This window comes from Carassius gibelio, chromosome A14 (genome assembly GCF_023724105.1).
Source record: "Carassius gibelio isolate Cgi1373 ecotype wild population from Czech Republic chromosome A14, carGib1.2-hapl.c, whole genome shotgun sequence".
NCBI classification, from domain to species: domain Eukaryota; kingdom Metazoa; phylum Chordata; class Actinopteri; order Cypriniformes; family Cyprinidae; genus Carassius; species Carassius gibelio.
In genome coordinates, this window is record NC_068384.1 from 8162848 (window position 1) to 8180454 (window position 17607).

Sequence of the window (17607 nt, forward strand, 5' to 3'; positions counted from 1 at the left end):
TTTTTTTACAAAAGTTCCCTACAGCAGCTTTAATTTGTTACATTGGATTGTTACAAACCGTTTTCACAAAAATGATAGTTTACTACTTGTTTCAAAACTTTCAGAAAACTTTGAAAAGTAACATTCCCATTGCATTTGCAAAATTATAAAATGGAATGTTGTTATGGGATTTCTGGGATTGTCCCACACGTCAGACCAGAATCGATCAGAGTCAGCCTTCAGTGAACTTTTAAAACACATTAGCATGAATCACATTTTAAGAGCTGCAGAGGAAACACTTTCAGTCATGCTGTTTTTTTTTTTTTTTTTTTTTATTCCATTAAATAGAAGGATAATACAATCACCGCAGCAGTAATGGAGACCTCTGTCTCTCTGTCTGTCTGTTAGAGACTGGAGAGAAGATGAGACACGTCCACAATCACATCCGTCTGAACAGTCACGTCATTTCATGCACTCTTAAACACAAAGGCTCCAGAAACAGGTTTTCACAGTGAGGCCATAGAGGAACCATTTTTTCTTATAGTGTAAAAATAAAAAAAATACAAAGAAAAAAAGCATTTTTTTTTTGCAATGGAAAGGTTTTATGGATGTTAAAGGTTCTTCATGCAACCATCAATGCATTCATTCATTCATCGCGTTCTGTGTATGCATTCATCATTCTATGCTTTAATTTATTAGTATAGATCAGAACTGATAGCGATTGTTTTAATCTAGAGAACTGGCTTATAAACACACTGAAAAGACTTGAGGATTTGAAGGCCAGAAGCATTAATGTGTGTGTTAACAGCAGCGGCCCACTCACTCATTATCTACAGAGACGGTTTAAGTAACAAATGTGTGTGTGTGTGTGTGTGTCACTCGCTGAACACCAGCCATCTCATCCGTTACACAGCAAGATATCACATGCATTCCAGTTTGCTTACTTATACAATCTAAAGAAATGCACTCTTTTTGTGAGTTATGAACATGAAAATTCATTTTAATAGTAAAAATTTTAATTGTGATACTACATTAAAAACTAAATGACTGAATTCAGTCAACACAAATAAAACCAGAGAAACACATGGTAACTCAGCAGACTCTGTAGAGGGAGGAAGAAAGAGAAAGAGAAGAAGAGACTTTAACATCTCACTGTTACTGATTCATCATGCAGCTCAAAGCATTATGGGTAGAATCTCTCGTCAGTCAACTCTGATTAATCAACACAGTTTCACTGATGATCCAAGACCAACCCAAAACCCAGGATAGAGCGTCTGAGTGAATGTGGTCTGGACTGTGTGGATGAGGCTCATTGTGTCAGAGACGCTGTAGAAGGACAGAGTTCCTGCTCTGTGATCCACAAACACTCCTATTCTCCTGACAACATCATCATCATCATTCTCTTCCTCCTCTTCCTCCTTATCATCATCATCAAACACTCCTATTCTGCTGCTGATGGACTCTACAGGGAGATCAGTCTCTATGTTATTGTGTATAAATGAGTAACTGAAGGGAAAGCAGATCAAACACCAGGACTGATCATTACGTCCAAACACACACTCTTTACCCCGTCCCTTCCTGCTGATGCTCTTATATGACACTGATATATCCACACCATCATTTCCTCTCCACTCAATCTCCCAGTAACAGCGTCCACACACACTCTCTCTACACAACACCTGACACACATCAAATCTGTCTGGATGATCAGGATACGACTGATCTGTGTCTGTACCAGTAATAACTCTGTTGTTCTCAGACAGATGGAGGAGTTTATTCACTGTGTTCAGATCCAGAGTGAACTGATGGGAATCTGATGGAGATAAAACACATCAGAATCAGGAATTATGAATCTGTTTGATCTTTTCATGTTCAGTGTATCATCAGTGTCTCAGTACAGATGACCAGATATCTGTGCACATCATCATTTACATCATCAGTTATAAAACTCTTCTTTCTCCTTCTACAGGAGGAACATGAAGACTCTCAGAGAGTTTTCTGCTGGTTTTCTTACTGACTTACATTGTAGGAAGTCGTTCCTGGTCCAGAGATCAATGCTGGTGAGTGTAACTGTGGAAATGAACAGACATGAACAGTGTGATTCTCATGATCCTGTATCTATTCCTAACACATTTCTACTATGATGTTCTACATGATATGAGATGATGATGGACTGGTTTCTGAGAGCAGATGAATCTCCAGGACTTTACCTCTGTCTGAGATCTTCTTGAGCTGCTCTTTACAGAAATCCTCCAGTTTGTCTCTCAGCTGATGGACAGATTCTCTCAGATCATCAGAAGAGAAGAGAGAACTGAAGAGATCATCATTTACATCTGTAGATTCAGGAGGAGCTGAGAGAGACTGGAAACTCTACAGAAAACAGAAATCAAACTCATCAGCTTCACACTTCACTCAATAACCTTCAGGAACATCAGATTTGATCTTTAGTAACTCTCCTCAATCCAGCACTTTCACAACATCAGCTTCATTCTTCTCATATTCATTAAATCACATTAGAGCTACAGATTCATTTCTAACAGCTCAAGCACATCAATGGAGACTCATTGTAGAGTTGAGTAGATTTGCTCAGGAAAATCAGCTCAAAGGTTTTGATCAGATTGACCACTTAAGAGTGGTTAGAGACCCGGACTTGAAAGCCATTTGTAAGCGGCGTCTCTTTCAGAAGAAGAAGATCAGATGAGAGTCTGACTGATGATTATATAATAAGACACTCATGAACTGTTTCTCTGTGAGTCTCTGTCACAGCAGGATCTGCTCAAGTCCACTATGATCCTGTTCTTCTAGATGTGTGTTACCTGCAGGAACTGGATGTGATCCTGTGTGTGTGAAAGCTGCTCCAGCTCAGCGTCTCTCCTCCTCAGATCATTGATCTCCTGCTCCAGTCGCTCCAGTCGTTCTTCAGCTCGACTCACTGCAGTCTTTTCCTGATCTCTGATCAGTCGTATCAGCTCAGAGCGGCTTCTCTCAATGGAGCGGATGAGCTCAGTAAAGATCCTCTCACTGTCCTCCACTGCTGTCTGTGCAGAGCGCTGTTAGGACACACAGTGATTCAGCTTCAGTGAGTCTGAACTGAGACGGAGACAAACTTCTCTTCTTCTCCAGACTCACCTTATGAGACTCCACAGTCTCTCTCAGCTGCTGGAGATCTTTCTCTCTCTGCTGGATTCTCTGCTGGAGCGTCTTCTGTGTCTCCTTCAGCTGCTTCTGCAGGACAAACAGATGATCGTCAATCTCACAGAAAACTACTGACACTAAATCATCATGAGAACAGATGAATCCAGTAAAAGAGGAGCTGATAACTAACAGCTGTAGGTTCAATCTCCAGAAGTGATGATGAGTTACAATCATCATATCAGCATGAATTACTCTAAGTGTAAGTATTATTTATTTTATTTTTTATTTATCCTTTATTTTACCAGGATAGTCCCATTGAGATATAAAATCTCTTCTTCCAGCGAGTCCTGGCCAAGATGGCAGCACAGAAAGTTTCACATAAACAACAAACATAAAACTCAGAATCTTTCATAAAATATTGTCCAGCACTCAAAATAACAACAAAAACTACTTAACCAAACATACACACGTTTCCCTTAAATTGGTCAATAAGAGATTTTTAAAAACTTTTAAAGAGGGGAGTGCTTCTATCATTATTATACTCTGCAGCTCATTCCATAACCAGGGAGCATAGCAAGAGAAGGCAGTTTTACCAAGCTCTGAACGTACCTTTAAAAGCAATTTAACTCTAGATCCAGAGCTTTAAGTACAGGTGTAATACGATAAAAGACGACAAATATAAATTGGTAGTTTTCCTAACAATGCCTTAGCAATAAACATCAGCATGTGTATTTTTCTCCTTTGAAACAAAGAAGTCCAACCCACCAATTCGTACAAGGTACAATGATGAGTGCGTGAAGAGGCACTCGTCACAAAGTGCAAGGCAGCATGGTATACACAATCTAACTTTTTAGAGAAGATGAACTTACATGCATATAAATCACATCAACGTAATCTAATACGGAGAGGAAACAACTTTTGAATAATTCTCGTTCTTGCTTCTAAAGGAAAACATTTCTTTAAACGAAAGAGGAAACCCAGTTTTGGTCTAAGTCTTTTCAATATGTACATTAAAACCTAATTTTTCATCTAGCCATATGCCTTAGTATTTATAACAATTTACTCTTTCTATACAGTCCCCTTCTAAAGTTAAAATCAAGCAATCTGCTTTAATGGAACTACGGGTGAAAAGCATATAATTGTGTGTGTGTGTGTGTGTGTGTGTGTGTGTGTGTTAAACCAGTTTCAAATTTGACAATGACAGTTGCAAAGACAGAAAATAATCTTTCAGAAACTCCATGGCTTGGTTCAAAGAATGTGCTACTGTGTAAATGATTGTGTCATCAGCATTTAGATGAATTCTAGCTGGGGTTATCCCACAACCTATGTCATTTATATAAATAGAAAATAAAATTGGTGCTAAAACAGAACCCTGTGGAACACCTTTTTTAATTGTTTGTTCTGCAGATATAACATTTTCAACTGAGTCACATTTAGTTCTTTCAAATAAGTAATTATTAAACCAATTTAGAGCTGTTTCACTAAAACCCACACAACTAAGTCTCTGCAACAGTAGTTTATGATCCACAGAATCAAATGCTTTGGAGAGATCTACAAATAAAGCTGCACAGTGATGTTTACTATCCAAACATTTAATAATATCATTAGTGACCAGCTGCAGTTATAGTACTGTGACCTGATCTAAAGCCTGATTGAAATTCATTAAAAAAATTAATTTTCAGTTATAAACTGTTTTACTTGATCATTTATAAAAGATTCAAGTACTTTTGCCATCACTGACAACCTTGAAATCGGACGGTAATTATTCATCTCAGATGGATCACCACCACCTTTTTAAAAGTGAAACTGACACAGATGTAGAGCTTCACACTGACAGTGTTTCTGCTGTGTAGCAGAGCTTGCATTTTGACAGATGGATATATATACTTAGTCACAGAACAGGTGAATAGTATAATCAAGGCTCATTTTAAGAAAGATTGTGTTGATGTTTATGGTGCATCTTCAGCAAACAGTTAAACTTTTCTAGCAACTACTGTTCATTTCTGCTGCTATGTGTCAGCAATATTTGATCAGTGTCTAGTGTTAAATACCTGTTTCTCTGTCCTCTGATCTGCAGCTGATACAATGTCATGGTTTTTATGTTCAATAACTGTACACATCATACATATACATTTCTGATCAGTGCGACAGAAAACCTCGAGGATCTTCTCATGTTTCTGGCAGATCATCTCCTGCAGTCGTCCAGTAGCTTCAGTCAGATTGTGTCTCTTTCCTCTAAAGAAACTCTCATGTTGTTCGAGGTGATTCTGACAGTAAGAGTTCAGACACACCAGACAGGACTTGACGGCTCTGTATTTTCTTCCAGTACAGACGTCACACTGCACATCTCCAGCTCCAGCGTAACAGTCATCAGAGAGTCTGGTCTTCTTCAGTTTCTCCACCACTTCAGCCAGCATGGTGTTTCTAGATAAAGCAGGTCTTGGACTGAAGGTCTGTCTGCACTGAGGACAGCTGTAGACTCTCTTCTGATCCTCCTGATCCCAGCAGTCTGTAATACAGATCTTACAGTAACTGTGTCCACAGGGAATAGCCACTGGATCCTTCAGCAGATCCAGACACACTGGACACAAGAACTCATCCTGAGAAAATCTGGCTTCTGCCATTTTACTGCTTGAATACAGAGACACAAACACACAACAGCTCAACTACACTTCAGTTTCTCTTTCCCTGAAATCAGGCGATTCCTGCTTCCTGGTTCTGTGTCTGAGTCATGTGTTTTTCTGCACATTCTCTCATATTTTAACCCCTTCATGTTCCTGCAGTCTGTTAGATGTGCAGGATCTCTGTGTCTTGTGTCAGGTGTTAAAAACATACTGTGCACACAATTTTTACTATCATGCACTGTAAAACTAATCCTGTATATTTACAGTATGTTACTGCAGAAAAACATTATCAGCTGTGGATGCCAGAAATTCACTGTAGAAATATGTTGATGGCCTTTCAGACACACTGGATTTACTTCAAAACGATTTTTACTCAGATGTTCCTCAACGACAAAAATACAAAGGAGCAGCAAGTAAATTTAATCGAATATGAAAAATAGCATTTTCTAATCCAAATAATCTTTCTTTAATTCGTGATTTTGAAAAATACTTTTTTTAGTGCATAATTAGTTTGGTGCACAAAACATAATAAAACAACACACGTGGCATTAGAATAATGCAGTAAACACAGAAAATATAATATAAAACAAAAACAAGAAGCAACATTACGGTTGCACTTTATTTGACAGTACGTGTACTTACAGTGTATTTATCTAAGAAAGTTCTGGTAATACAAGGTAACTACATGGGGTAGGGTTAGGTTTAGGGGTAGGTTCACGGTTAGTATCTAGTTATTACATAGTTATTGGAATTACTATAGTAAGTACATAGTATGTACATGAGGAACAGGACTGTAAAATAAAGTGCTACCAACATTACTTTAAAAATGCAATAATAAAGTGAAATCAAATGTAATGCATAATGGAGGGAATATGTGTCATGCCTCCCATTAGAGCTTCCAGATGAGTTGGAGAGTTTTTTCATTTGGTGCTCGTGAAGAAGATGAGGTGTCACTCTCAGAATTGAAGGGTGGGCTAGATTCATCTGAACCAGTCCCCATGGGAGCTGAGTTTCAGTCTGAGGCAGACACTGGAATTGCAGCTGTGCTTGCCCGGGCAGACAAGAGCATTGGGTTAGAGTGGACTCCCCAACTCTGTCCCAGATGTTTGCGGGTATACAATACTCTAAACCACAACCAGCCCCAGTACCTTTCTTCCCGGGGTGCACGAAGAGTTGACGAAATGATGGAAGAGCGTACATTAACAAATACGATGGTGGAGATAGTTGTCTTGTGTGTGTTGGCCGTTAGCCTGAACCGGTATATCATGTTCTGGATGAGAATGTTACCATAATGTTATATTTTTGATTGTGTCATATACACACTGTTATTCAAAACCTAAAGCTCTTCTTTTAAAAGCTCACATGTACATGATTGAATGTAATCGGGAGAGAGCTGTTGAATATATAAAGTAAAAACAAAAGTAAAATTGAAAAACTTTTTATTTATGTTTTTATGTTTTTGCTCTTTGTGGTTGTACATGTAGTATTAGTGTACACCGTTTGAAAAGAAAAAAACGAACAAAAGAATATGTAGTGTTGTAGCATGTGGTGTAAAACCAAACATAATGTGTGTGCTTGCATGTGGAGATGGTTGGGTGTATCTAGCCCCATCTCTCCTCCGGGCTGGGTCCGGCCAACATACGTCATCCACGTCACATGCTATATTCTCTCTTTCCAGACACCAGGGAAAGATCCTTCTTGTATGGCGTATCCAACCTTGGATGGAGGCAGCATCAATGTCTCCACATGTGTTGTAGGTGCAAGTCTGATATATTGGAGAAATGCATACACTCACAAAGTCATGTCGAAGATTCTTGACTCTGTCACAGTTCGTTTCAAAAGGGACCCTGTACAGCTGTTTCATGCTCATTCGATTTTTCTGGAGGACGCGATGTATTGTTGAGGCACTCACAGCATTTATGTTCGCAAAAGTTGTGGCATCATTAAGCATATGGTTGTGTATTTCACAGATTGTAATAGCATTATTGGCCAAAACCAAATTCACAATAGCCGTCTCCTGCACTTCAGTGAACATGTGACCTCGCCCACCATGAATCCTTTGCCTTTCCACTCCGTGAAAGATTCAGGAACAGTAAGTGTGTGTGTTGTGAGTTTGTGTGGGTAAGGAAGAGCACAAGGGGTCGGCTGGACTGCTGACGTAAATTTATTAACAAAAATAAAACAAACGTTTTCTAACACCATATGGTGACTTCTATTTTGCTGCGTTCACTCGGTGCTTTCGCTTTCCGGCTTCCGGTTTCCGGTTTCGGCTTCTGCCAGCAGTCCCACTCTCTCTCACTTGCTTCCGTCTCTCCTGGCGTTTTATACCCTCTCCACGCCAATTACTAGAACAAGAAACAGGTGATAATAATTTCTGCCCAAACCACTCACTTACCGCTCGTCTCCTGATCCTCTCTCCCGCTGCAGACTTCGCTAAACCACGCCCCCCCTGCCACATACCCCCACCGCCCAACTCAGGCCGGGGAGCCTTCCGGCCTGCAGCCCCCCCCCCCCCCCCATTTCTGGAGAGGAAGTCAGCCACCGCCATCTGAACAACCGGCCTGTGGACCACCTTGAATTTAAAAGGCTGAAGAGCTAGATACCAACGAGTGATCCACGCGTTGGTATCCTTCATGCGGTGGAGCCACTGCAGCGGAGCGTGGTCTGAACAGAGGGTGAACTCCCGTCCCAGGAGATAATAGCGGAGGGTGAGGACAGCCCACCTGATGGCCAGGCACTCTTTTTCAATGGTGCTGTACTTAGCCTCTCTCTTTGAGAGCTTGCGGCTAATGTACAGCACCGGCCGTTCCTCCCCCTCTATCTCCTGGGACAGGACCGCCCCCAGCCCCCTGTCCGACGCGTCTGTCTGCAACAGAAAAGGGAGAGAAAAGTCAGGAGAGTGTAATAACGGCCCGCCACATAGAGCAGCCTTGACCTGGGTAAAAGCCTGCTGACACGGCTCCGTCCACTGGACCGTATCTGGCACCTCCTTTTTAGTGAGGTCAGTCAAGGGGCTGGTGAGGTCCGAATAATTAGGAATAAACCGCCTATAATATCCCGCCAGCCCCAAGAACTGCCTCACCTCCTTTTTGGTCTTGGGACGTGGGCAGGTCGCAATAGCGGCTGTCTTATCAATTTGGGGACGCACCTGTCCGTGCCCCAAGTGGAAGCCCAGATACCTTACTTCCACTCGCCCAATCGCACACTTCTTTGGGTTGGCCGTGAGGCCCGCTCCTCTCAGCGACCTCAGAACAGCCCTCAGATGCTGCATATGCCTCTGCCAATCATTACTGAATATAATGATATCATCCAGGTAGGCAGCTGCATATGCCACATGGGGCCGCAAGATTCTATCCATGAGGCGCTGAAAGGTTGCAGGCGCCCCAAACAAGCCAAAGGGAAAGGTAACAAATTGGTGTAAACCAAACGGCGTTGTGAAAGCTGTTTTTTCTCGGGATAATGGAGACAAGGGGATCTGCCAATAACCCTTCGTTAAGTCCAATGTCGAATAAAAGCGAGCCGTGCCTAACCGATCAAGCAACTCGTCAACCCGCGGCATTGGATACGCGTCGAACTTCGACACAGCATTCACCTTGCGATAATCCACACAGAACCAGACTGAGCCGTCCGTTTTCGGAACTAAAACTATCGGGCTCGCCCAGTTACTGTTGGATTCTTCTATTACCCCCATGTCAAGCATAGCGCCTAATTCAGCCTGAACTACTTTTTTCTTGTGCTCAGGTAAGCGATACGGCCGGCTGCGAACTACCATGCCCGGCTCGGTCTCAATATGGTGCTGAATTAGGTTAGTACGGCCCGGTAGGGGCGAAAAGACATCGGCAAAATCTGCCTGTAACTTCGTTAAATCAGTGAGTTGGCACGGCGAGAGGTGATCTCCACCTGGAGCAAGGGCGAGGGATTGTGGTTTGAGATTCGCCTCTGGCCCGAGATCATCCTCCCCCCCAATCACCGTTGCCAACATCACTGATTCCGCCTCATTCCATTTTTTAAGGAGATTGAGATGGTAAACCTGATGCGACCCGTTCCTATCGGACCGTATTACCTCATAATCGAGATCCCCGACTTGGCGTGCGACCTCAAACGGCCCCTGCCACTTAGCCAATAATTTAGTGCTCGACGTTGGGAGTAATACAAGTACTAGGGGCGGCAGTGGCTCAGTGGTTCATGTAGGTTGTCTACAAACCGAAAGGTTGGTGGTTCGATCCCCGGCTCCACCTGACCAAATGTCGAGGTGTCCTTGAGCAAGACACCCAACCCCAGCTGCTCCCGACGAGCTGGATGGCGCCTTGCATGGCTGACACCGCCGTCGGTGTATGAATGAGTGTGTGAATGGGTGAATGTGAGGCAACTTGTAAAGCGCTTTGGATGGCCATGTGGTCTGTTGAAAGCGCTATATAAATGCAGTCCATTTACCATTTACCATTTACTTTCTCTCCCGGTGCAAATTTGCGTAACCTAGTTCCCCTGTTATACAGCCAACTCTGGCGGTCCTGGGCTTGTAACAAATTCTCCCTTGATAGCCGCCCCAATGTGTGGAGTTTTGTTCTCAAGTCCAGTACGTATTGAATTTCGTTTTTGCCCTGAGATGGTCCCTCCTCCCAAGTTTCTCTCAGAACGTCAAGCACCCCCCGGGGCTGGCGTCCATAGAGAAGCTCGAAGGGGGAAAACCCCGTGGAGGCTTGTGGGACCTCTCGCACAGCGAATAACAAGGGCTCTAGCCACCGATCCCAATTTTTGGCGTCTTCCTGAACGAACTTACGGATCATGGATTTAAGAGTGCGATTAAATCGTTCGACCAGGCCGTCCGTTTGTGGGTGATAGACGCTCGTTCGAATCGACTTAATGCCCAACAATCCGTATAGTTCGCGTAGCGTACGTGACATAAACGCCGTGCCTTGATCAGTAAGGATTTCTTTCGGAACCCCCACCCGGGAGATAAGACGAAACAGGGCATCCGCAACACTTTTAGCGGAAATGTTGCGGAGGGGCCACTGCTTCAGGATATCGTGTTGCATAATCAACTATGACTAATGCAAAGCGATGTCCTCGTGCCGATCGCTCTAATGGCCCGATGAGGTCCATACCAATTCTTTCGAAGGGGGCCTGCATTAATGGGAGAGGGCGCAACGGCGCTTTTGGGGCGGCCGGTGGGTTCACCAACTGACATTCCGGACAAGACGCGCACCACCTGCGCACGTTGTCATGAATGCCCGGCCAGAAGAATCGGGTCATGAGGCGATTTAGTGTGGCTGCCTGTCCCAAATGGCCCGCCACAGGATTAGAATGAGCTGCATGGAAAAGCATTTCCCTGCGGCTCTTTGGAACTAACAACTGGGTTGTATTTACTTTTGTCTGAGCGTCTTGGGTGACTCGATACAACCGGTCTTTTAAAATGGCAAAATAGGGATAGGAGAGCGGAAGGGCCGGTCGGAGAGGCTGGCCATCGATGGTGCGGACCTGTTGGAACGCATGTTTTAGCGTCTCATCCTGAGACTGCTCCAGGGGAAAGTCATCGTGCTCCGAGAGAGTTAGTCTCCCGATTCCGCTCGGTTCCCCTGAAGCCGGCCCCAGCGGTCCTGGCTCAGTTTCCCCCACCTGCACCCGCGCGGTCTCCTTCCGTGCCTTATTTCCCCAAGAGGCATCCGCAAATAACGACCCCAATAAAACCGTAAACGCGGGCCAATTCGTCCCCAAAATTACTGGATACCGGAGGTGGGGACTAACCGCCACCTCCACACTATGTTTTTGTCCCCGAAATTGAATCCAAATTGGGACGACCGGATATTCCACCACATCCCCGTGTACACACCGCACCTTAACCACGCGGCTTGTATCCAACGCCCCCGGTTGAACCAGGCTTTGATGGATTGAGGTTTGGTTACATCCTGAATCCACCAAGGCCGGATATGTACCCCCCTTGATACTCACGTGTATTTAGTACTCGCCAGCCTGACCGGGGGTGGCCCGTGGGTCATCCGGGACCCGGACCATCATCTCCACCTCCATCACTGGACACCTGTCCACGAAATGCTCCGGGTCCCCGCAACGCCAACAGGCCAGCCCAGACCTACCCGCCGCCCCAATGGCAGGGAGTGGAGAGGGGAATTGGCGTGGAGAGAGCAGAGAGACGGAAGTACTGTCCCCTCCCGCAGCCCCGAGGCCCGCCCCCCTGGGCGGGGCCCTTGTATTCGCGAAGCGGCCTTGGTCCTTCCCGCTCCGCCCCCGGGGCGGGACACGAGGAGGGCCAGGTGGACGGGACCTAGGGAGAGGGACAGGGCGAGAGAGAGAAGGGGGAGAGAGAGAAGGGGAGAGAGAGTTAGTAGGTGGGGGTGTGCCGACCCCTGGGCACGCCACCATGTGGTCCTCCGCCAGGTGGATGGCCGATTCCAGCGACGCGGGGCGGTGGCACTGGACCCACTCGGCCGTCTTCTTGGGGAGCCGAGTGATGAACTGCTCCAGCACCACCAGATCGACGACACGCTCCACGTCGCTTCCCTCGGCCAGTAGCCACTTGTGGCAGGAGTCCCGGAGCTGTTGGGCCAACGCGAAGGGTCAGCCGCCCTCGCCCAAGTCCAGGGAGCGGAAGCGTTGTTGGTGTTGTTCGGCCGACCCGCTGGAGGATGGCCCTCTTCAGGTCGTCGAAGACCAGGAGGTTCGCCACTGGAAGTTGTTGTGCGGCCACCTGGGCCTCGCCGGAGAGCAGGGGAATGAGGCGCACCGACCACTGCTCACGGGGCCACCTGCAGGCCTCGCCTGCGTTCTCAAAAAGTTCCAGGAAGGCCTCCGGATCATCCTGGGCCCCCATCTTGTGCAGTGGCAGGTGCATGGCGGGCGGCCCGGCGGCCTCAGCGCGAACCTCCCGATCGAACCAGCCCCGGAACCTCTCGCGGTCCTCCTGCTGGGCCTGGACGATGGCCTGGAACCGTCGCTCCTGATCGGTCCTCAGATCCAGCAGCGCCTGGTGTTGCTCGTGGTGGAGGACCGCGAGGGAAGAGATGATGTCCGCAAGCGGCGTGGAGGACGGCTTTGCATGGCGGCGGCGTCGTTCCGTCTTCCTTCCCGGGTTTCGGCACCAGTGTTGTGAGTTCGTGTGGGTAAGGAAGAGGACAAGGGGTCGGCTGGACTGCTGACGTAAATTTATTAACAAAAATAAAACAAATGTTTTCTAACACCATATGGTGACTTCTATTTTGCTGCGTTCACTCGGTGCTTTCGCTTTCCGGCTTCCGGTTTCCGGTCTCGGCTTCCGCCAGCAGTCCCACTCTCTCTCACTTGCTTCCGTCTCTCCTGGCGTTTTATACCCTCTCCACGCCAATTACTAGAACAAGAAACAGGTGATAATAATTTCTGCCCAAACCACTCACTTACCGCTCGTCTCCTGATCCTCTCTCCCGCTGCAGACTTCGCTAAACCACGCCCCCCCTGCCACAGTGTGCCATAAACTGTAACAATATATATAATATTTAACAATATGGTCAGATTGTCTTAAAGTTGGCTGTGTTTGTACAGTTTGATACCTTACCAAACTTCCACCAAGGCAATGTACTTTAGTAAATGAATGCAAGGGTACTACAGTAAAATATATTTATTATAGTATAGGCCTATTGTTTGTTATGGTAAAAAGCTATTATGTGTACATTACATTAGATTGTTACATACCTGTTCTCATTTCTAAAGGTTTGAATTATATCCGCCACAGTAAATCTACTCAAATTAGACTCTCAGTCCAGCCTCTCTCATTGTTAAACCGTGGTTTATCACATGATCGACTACTGTAGCCCTAATCTCATTCGAGACCACTCTTCTTGTTCACGTGGGCCAGATGTGGGCCGGATCAGGGCCAACACTATATTGCTGTCTGGGAATTTTTAATTATTCATTTTGCGACATGCTTTAATGTACACACAATCTATGCCAATAAAGTACATTAAACTCAATAGAAAATCAGACTTAAAACCCACACATCATGTAACTGTGCAATAAAAAACGTATTGCATTAGTTTTTCTATTTATTTTTATAAAGAACAAATCAACCAATACAGAGTGAGTGTATAAAGTAACACGTAACAGATAGACACATGTAACTTAATCACAGTAATTTATTACAGATGTGACAAAGAGCATTACCACAGTAGTCTAAATGACCATGCATTGCAGTTGCAGTCCACTCTGGCAGAATATAATAGTAGTGTGAGGAGCAGGTCATAATTTAAGATGTTAAACGCTGAAAATACTATCCTGATCCACTCCCTCAAGGCGCGCATTTCTCATTCAAAACACGTATCACGAAACCGGCGCGAGGCAATGAGCGTTTGATATCGCTGCCGTAAAACGTGTTGTAAAACTTCTTAACGGCACATTTTTAAATAGTTACTATAGCAACAGAGGAAGGCGATACATTCGCCAATGAATGCGGTTTGAATTTGGATCTGTTCCTCGAATTATCAAATGGATACAGGATTTTAATTAAAATAAAATACTTTCATGATTCTTTTATTTAATGGTTGTGCATGACAGCACACTAATAAAAATTATGTGCACCTACTCTCTATTATAGATCAGTGTGTCCCATAGTAAACCAAATAAATATTACATGATAACGGTTAAACACTCTCTCTCTCTTTCTTTTCATGTAAGGATTCTAAGTTTATTTGTACCAAGAATACTAATATAAAATGTAATAAAATTATAATTAAGTTTAATGCACTTGACTGATTTGCTTAATTTTGAAATGATAATGTTTCATTCTGTTTTGACTTGCCATTTCAAAGACTACATTTTAACAATACTACACTTCATTAAAATGTATGTGATCATTTAACCATTGTCATGCAATATTGTATTTATCTTGTTTATCATGAGTCACATAATATGCTGCCAGATCCTTATCCTGATTTGGGCCACACTCCTCCCATCAACAATCGGCCCTCATGTTGTTTGTCAGATCCCCGTCGTGCAGTCATTGCCACACATGGCCCAGCTCTGGCTGAAAGGGTACATGCCATTGCCGACGGCCAAGTCCGTTTGCTATGTGGGTAATGTTGCTTCTTGTTCTTGTTTTATATTATATTTTCTGTGTTTACTGCCTTATTCTAATGCCACGTGTGTTGTTTTATTATGTTTTGTGCACCAAACTGTTCCCTCATTATGCACTAAAAAAATTATTTTTAAAATCATGAATTAAAGAAAGATTATTTGGATTAGAAAATGCTATTTTTCATATTTAATTTGATTTACTTGCTGCTCCTTTGTATTTTTGTCGTTGAGGAACATCTGAGTAAAAATTGTTTTAAAGTAAATCCAGTGTGTCTGAAAGGCCATCAACATATTTCTACAGTGAAATTCTGGCATCGACAGCTGATAATGTTTTTCTGCAGTAACATACTGTAAATACACAGGATTAGTTTTACAGTGCATGGTAGTAAAAGTGTGTGCACAGTATGTTTTTAACACCTGACACAAGACACAGAGATCCTGCACATCTAACAGACTGCAGGAACATGAAGGGGTTAAAATATGAGAGAATGTGCAGAAAAACACATGACTCAGACACAGAACCAGGAAGCAGGAATCACCTGATTTCAGGGAAAGAGAAACTGAAGTGTAGTTGAGCTGATGTGTGTTTGTGTCTCTGTATTCAAGCAGTAAAATGGCAGAAGCCAGATTTTCTCAGGATGAGTTTTTGTGTCCAGTGTGTCTGGATCTGCTGAAGGATCCAGTGGCTATTCCCTGTGGACACAGTTACTGTAAGATCTGTATTACAGACTGCTGGGATCAGGAGGATCAGAAGAGAGTCTACAGCTGTCCTCAGTGCAGACAGACCTTCAGTCCAAGACCTGCTTTAGCTAGAAACACCATGCTGGCTGAAGTGGTGGAGAAACTGAAGAAGACCAGACTCTCTGATGACTGTTACGCTGGAGCTGGAGATGTGCAGTGTGACGTCTGTACTGGAAGAAAATACAGAGCCGTCAAGTCCTGTCTGGTGTGTCTGAACTCTTACTGTCAGAATCACCTCGAACAACATGAGAGTTTCTTTAGAGGAAAGAGACACAATCTGACTGAAGCTACTGGACGACTGCAGGAGATGATCTGCCAGAAACATGAGAAGATCCTCGAGGTTTTCTGTCGCACTGATCAGAAATGTATATGTGTGCTGTGTACAGTTACTGAACATAAAAACCACGACATTGTATCAGCTGCAGATCAGAGGACAGAGAAACAGGTATTTAACACTAGACACTGATGAAATATTGCTGACACATAGCAGCAGAAATGAACAGTAGTTGCTAGAAAAGTTTAACTGTTTGCTGAAGATGCACCATAAACATCAACACAATCTTTCTTAAAATGAGCCTTGATTATACTATTCACCTGTTCTGTGACTAAGTATATATATCCATCTGTCAAAATGCAAGCTCTGCTACACTGTTAGACTTTTTATCGTATTTTTGCGGTAACTTACTGGCAGCACTATTGCCAGTAAGTTACTGTAAGTTCCCCTTTACAGTAGCTTACCTGTAAATGTGTTTTACGGTAAGATGCCCTTACCGCAATTTCATTTTACAGTAAGATGCCCTTACCGTGATTACATTTTGCAGTAAAATGCCCTTACCGTGATTTAATTTTACAGTATGATTCCCTTACTGCAATTTCATTTTACAGTATATTAGTCATTTTATTGTAATTTATTAAAATATTTTAATATTTATATTTTACATTAATGCTATTGAATTTAACAAATTCCCAAAAAAGTGACTTGAGTCCATGTACATCAACATATTCTTTATTGTGCTTTTTTGTCAAACAAAATATTTTATTTTAAACAAATAATCTAATTAAAACAAAACTAAGTTACAAAACAAAACAAATAAAATAAAAAAAATCACAATAAAAATACACTTCAGAAACAGTTCCAAACTTCTACTCCACCAATCACAGCAGATCACTGGTGTCAGGTGGCATCAATTCCTTTCTGCAAATGGGATGTAGAGAGAGAAACAGGGAGAAAGGGGAAAATAAATAAAGAAAGAAAACAAAACAAAACAATTACATCCTTGGAGTAACACACTCACACAGCAAGTTCTACAGATTGTAGCACCAGCACCAGATATAAGATATAACCATAGACAGTAAAAGAAATGGACACAGTGACCCCATTGGAACTCAATTGAGACAAATGAAGCCCAGTTTTAGCGTTTTTTAGCACTTCCGTTTCTGACGCGCAGACTCAAACGAAGCTTGACGATGTCAGCAACCTGTCTGACAGATGTAAATCTTCTAGTAGCTGTGCGTGCAAACTGCCATCGCTAATCTTGCAGAGACGGCGAACTTGAGCGGGGAGTTCTTTGTCATGAGTGAGCAGGAGTAAGTATTCTGATTAATTATTTTGTATAGTATTTTAAAATGTAACGCCAGTACGCCATATTAAGTTAATTGCCTGCAAGCTTCTCCTCCTGTCTGTACGGTAATGAGACAGAGAGTCATAGTGGTTATTACGCAATCATTAGCCTATTATTTACAAAAACTGTTTATACGGGGCCATAATGTAACATAAAAGGTAATGGAGCCCTTTATACATTGTCGTGTATCTTTAGAAATAAATAATGGACAAACAGAGTCTTTAAACGCCTCAGATGTAAAGTTATTCGCTGTCAAAGTGACGCCAAAATGAATGGGAGTCAATGGGAATGCTAACGCAAGTGAAGTTCTGCTAAAAGATGGCAGCCCCCACCAGACTTCAACTTCCGGTCGAGTTTCTTGCCCCTTGGATATAACTCGCATCAGTCCAAAAATACGTCATGACGAGGAAAAAAAAACATATATAAGTCGCACTGGACTATAGGTCGCA

General features: G+C 43.5%; 2 protein-coding genes across 7 annotated transcripts in view; one reads left to right on the forward strand and one right to left on the reverse strand.

The window, feature by feature from the left end:
* LOC128027412 (tripartite motif-containing protein 16-like) overlaps nt 1-17607 on the forward strand; it is a 110837-nt gene that overhangs the window by 79806 nt on the left and 13424 nt on the right. Inside the window, exon 2 of one of the 5 annotated variants that reach the window (XM_052615025.1) lies at nt 15449-15981. The exons of the other annotated variants lie outside the window; for them this stretch is intronic. Coding sequence (XP_052470985.1) covers nt 15449-15981 — 533 coding nt within the window. The remainder of the gene's footprint in view (nt 1-15448; nt 15982-17607) is intronic. 5 annotated transcript variants of the gene reach the window in all.
* On the reverse strand, nt 290-5816 carry LOC128027411 (tripartite motif-containing protein 16-like). Of its 2 annotated transcripts, XM_052615020.1 has the most exons (7): nt 5166-5816; nt 3109-3204; nt 2796-3029; nt 2190-2349; nt 2002-2049; nt 1547-1792; nt 290-1441 (listed from the first exon to the last, which is right to left on the reverse strand). In XM_052615020.1, the coding sequence occupies exons 1-7, from the start codon at nt 5736-5738 to the stop codon at nt 1200-1202; spliced, it is 1599 nt and encodes a 532-aa protein (XP_052470980.1). In that variant the 5' UTR covers nt 5739-5816; the 3' UTR covers nt 290-1199. The 2 variants fall into 2 exon arrangements, with proteins under 2 accessions (XP_052470980.1, XP_052470979.1); XM_052615019.1 differs by having other exon boundaries at nt 290-1792.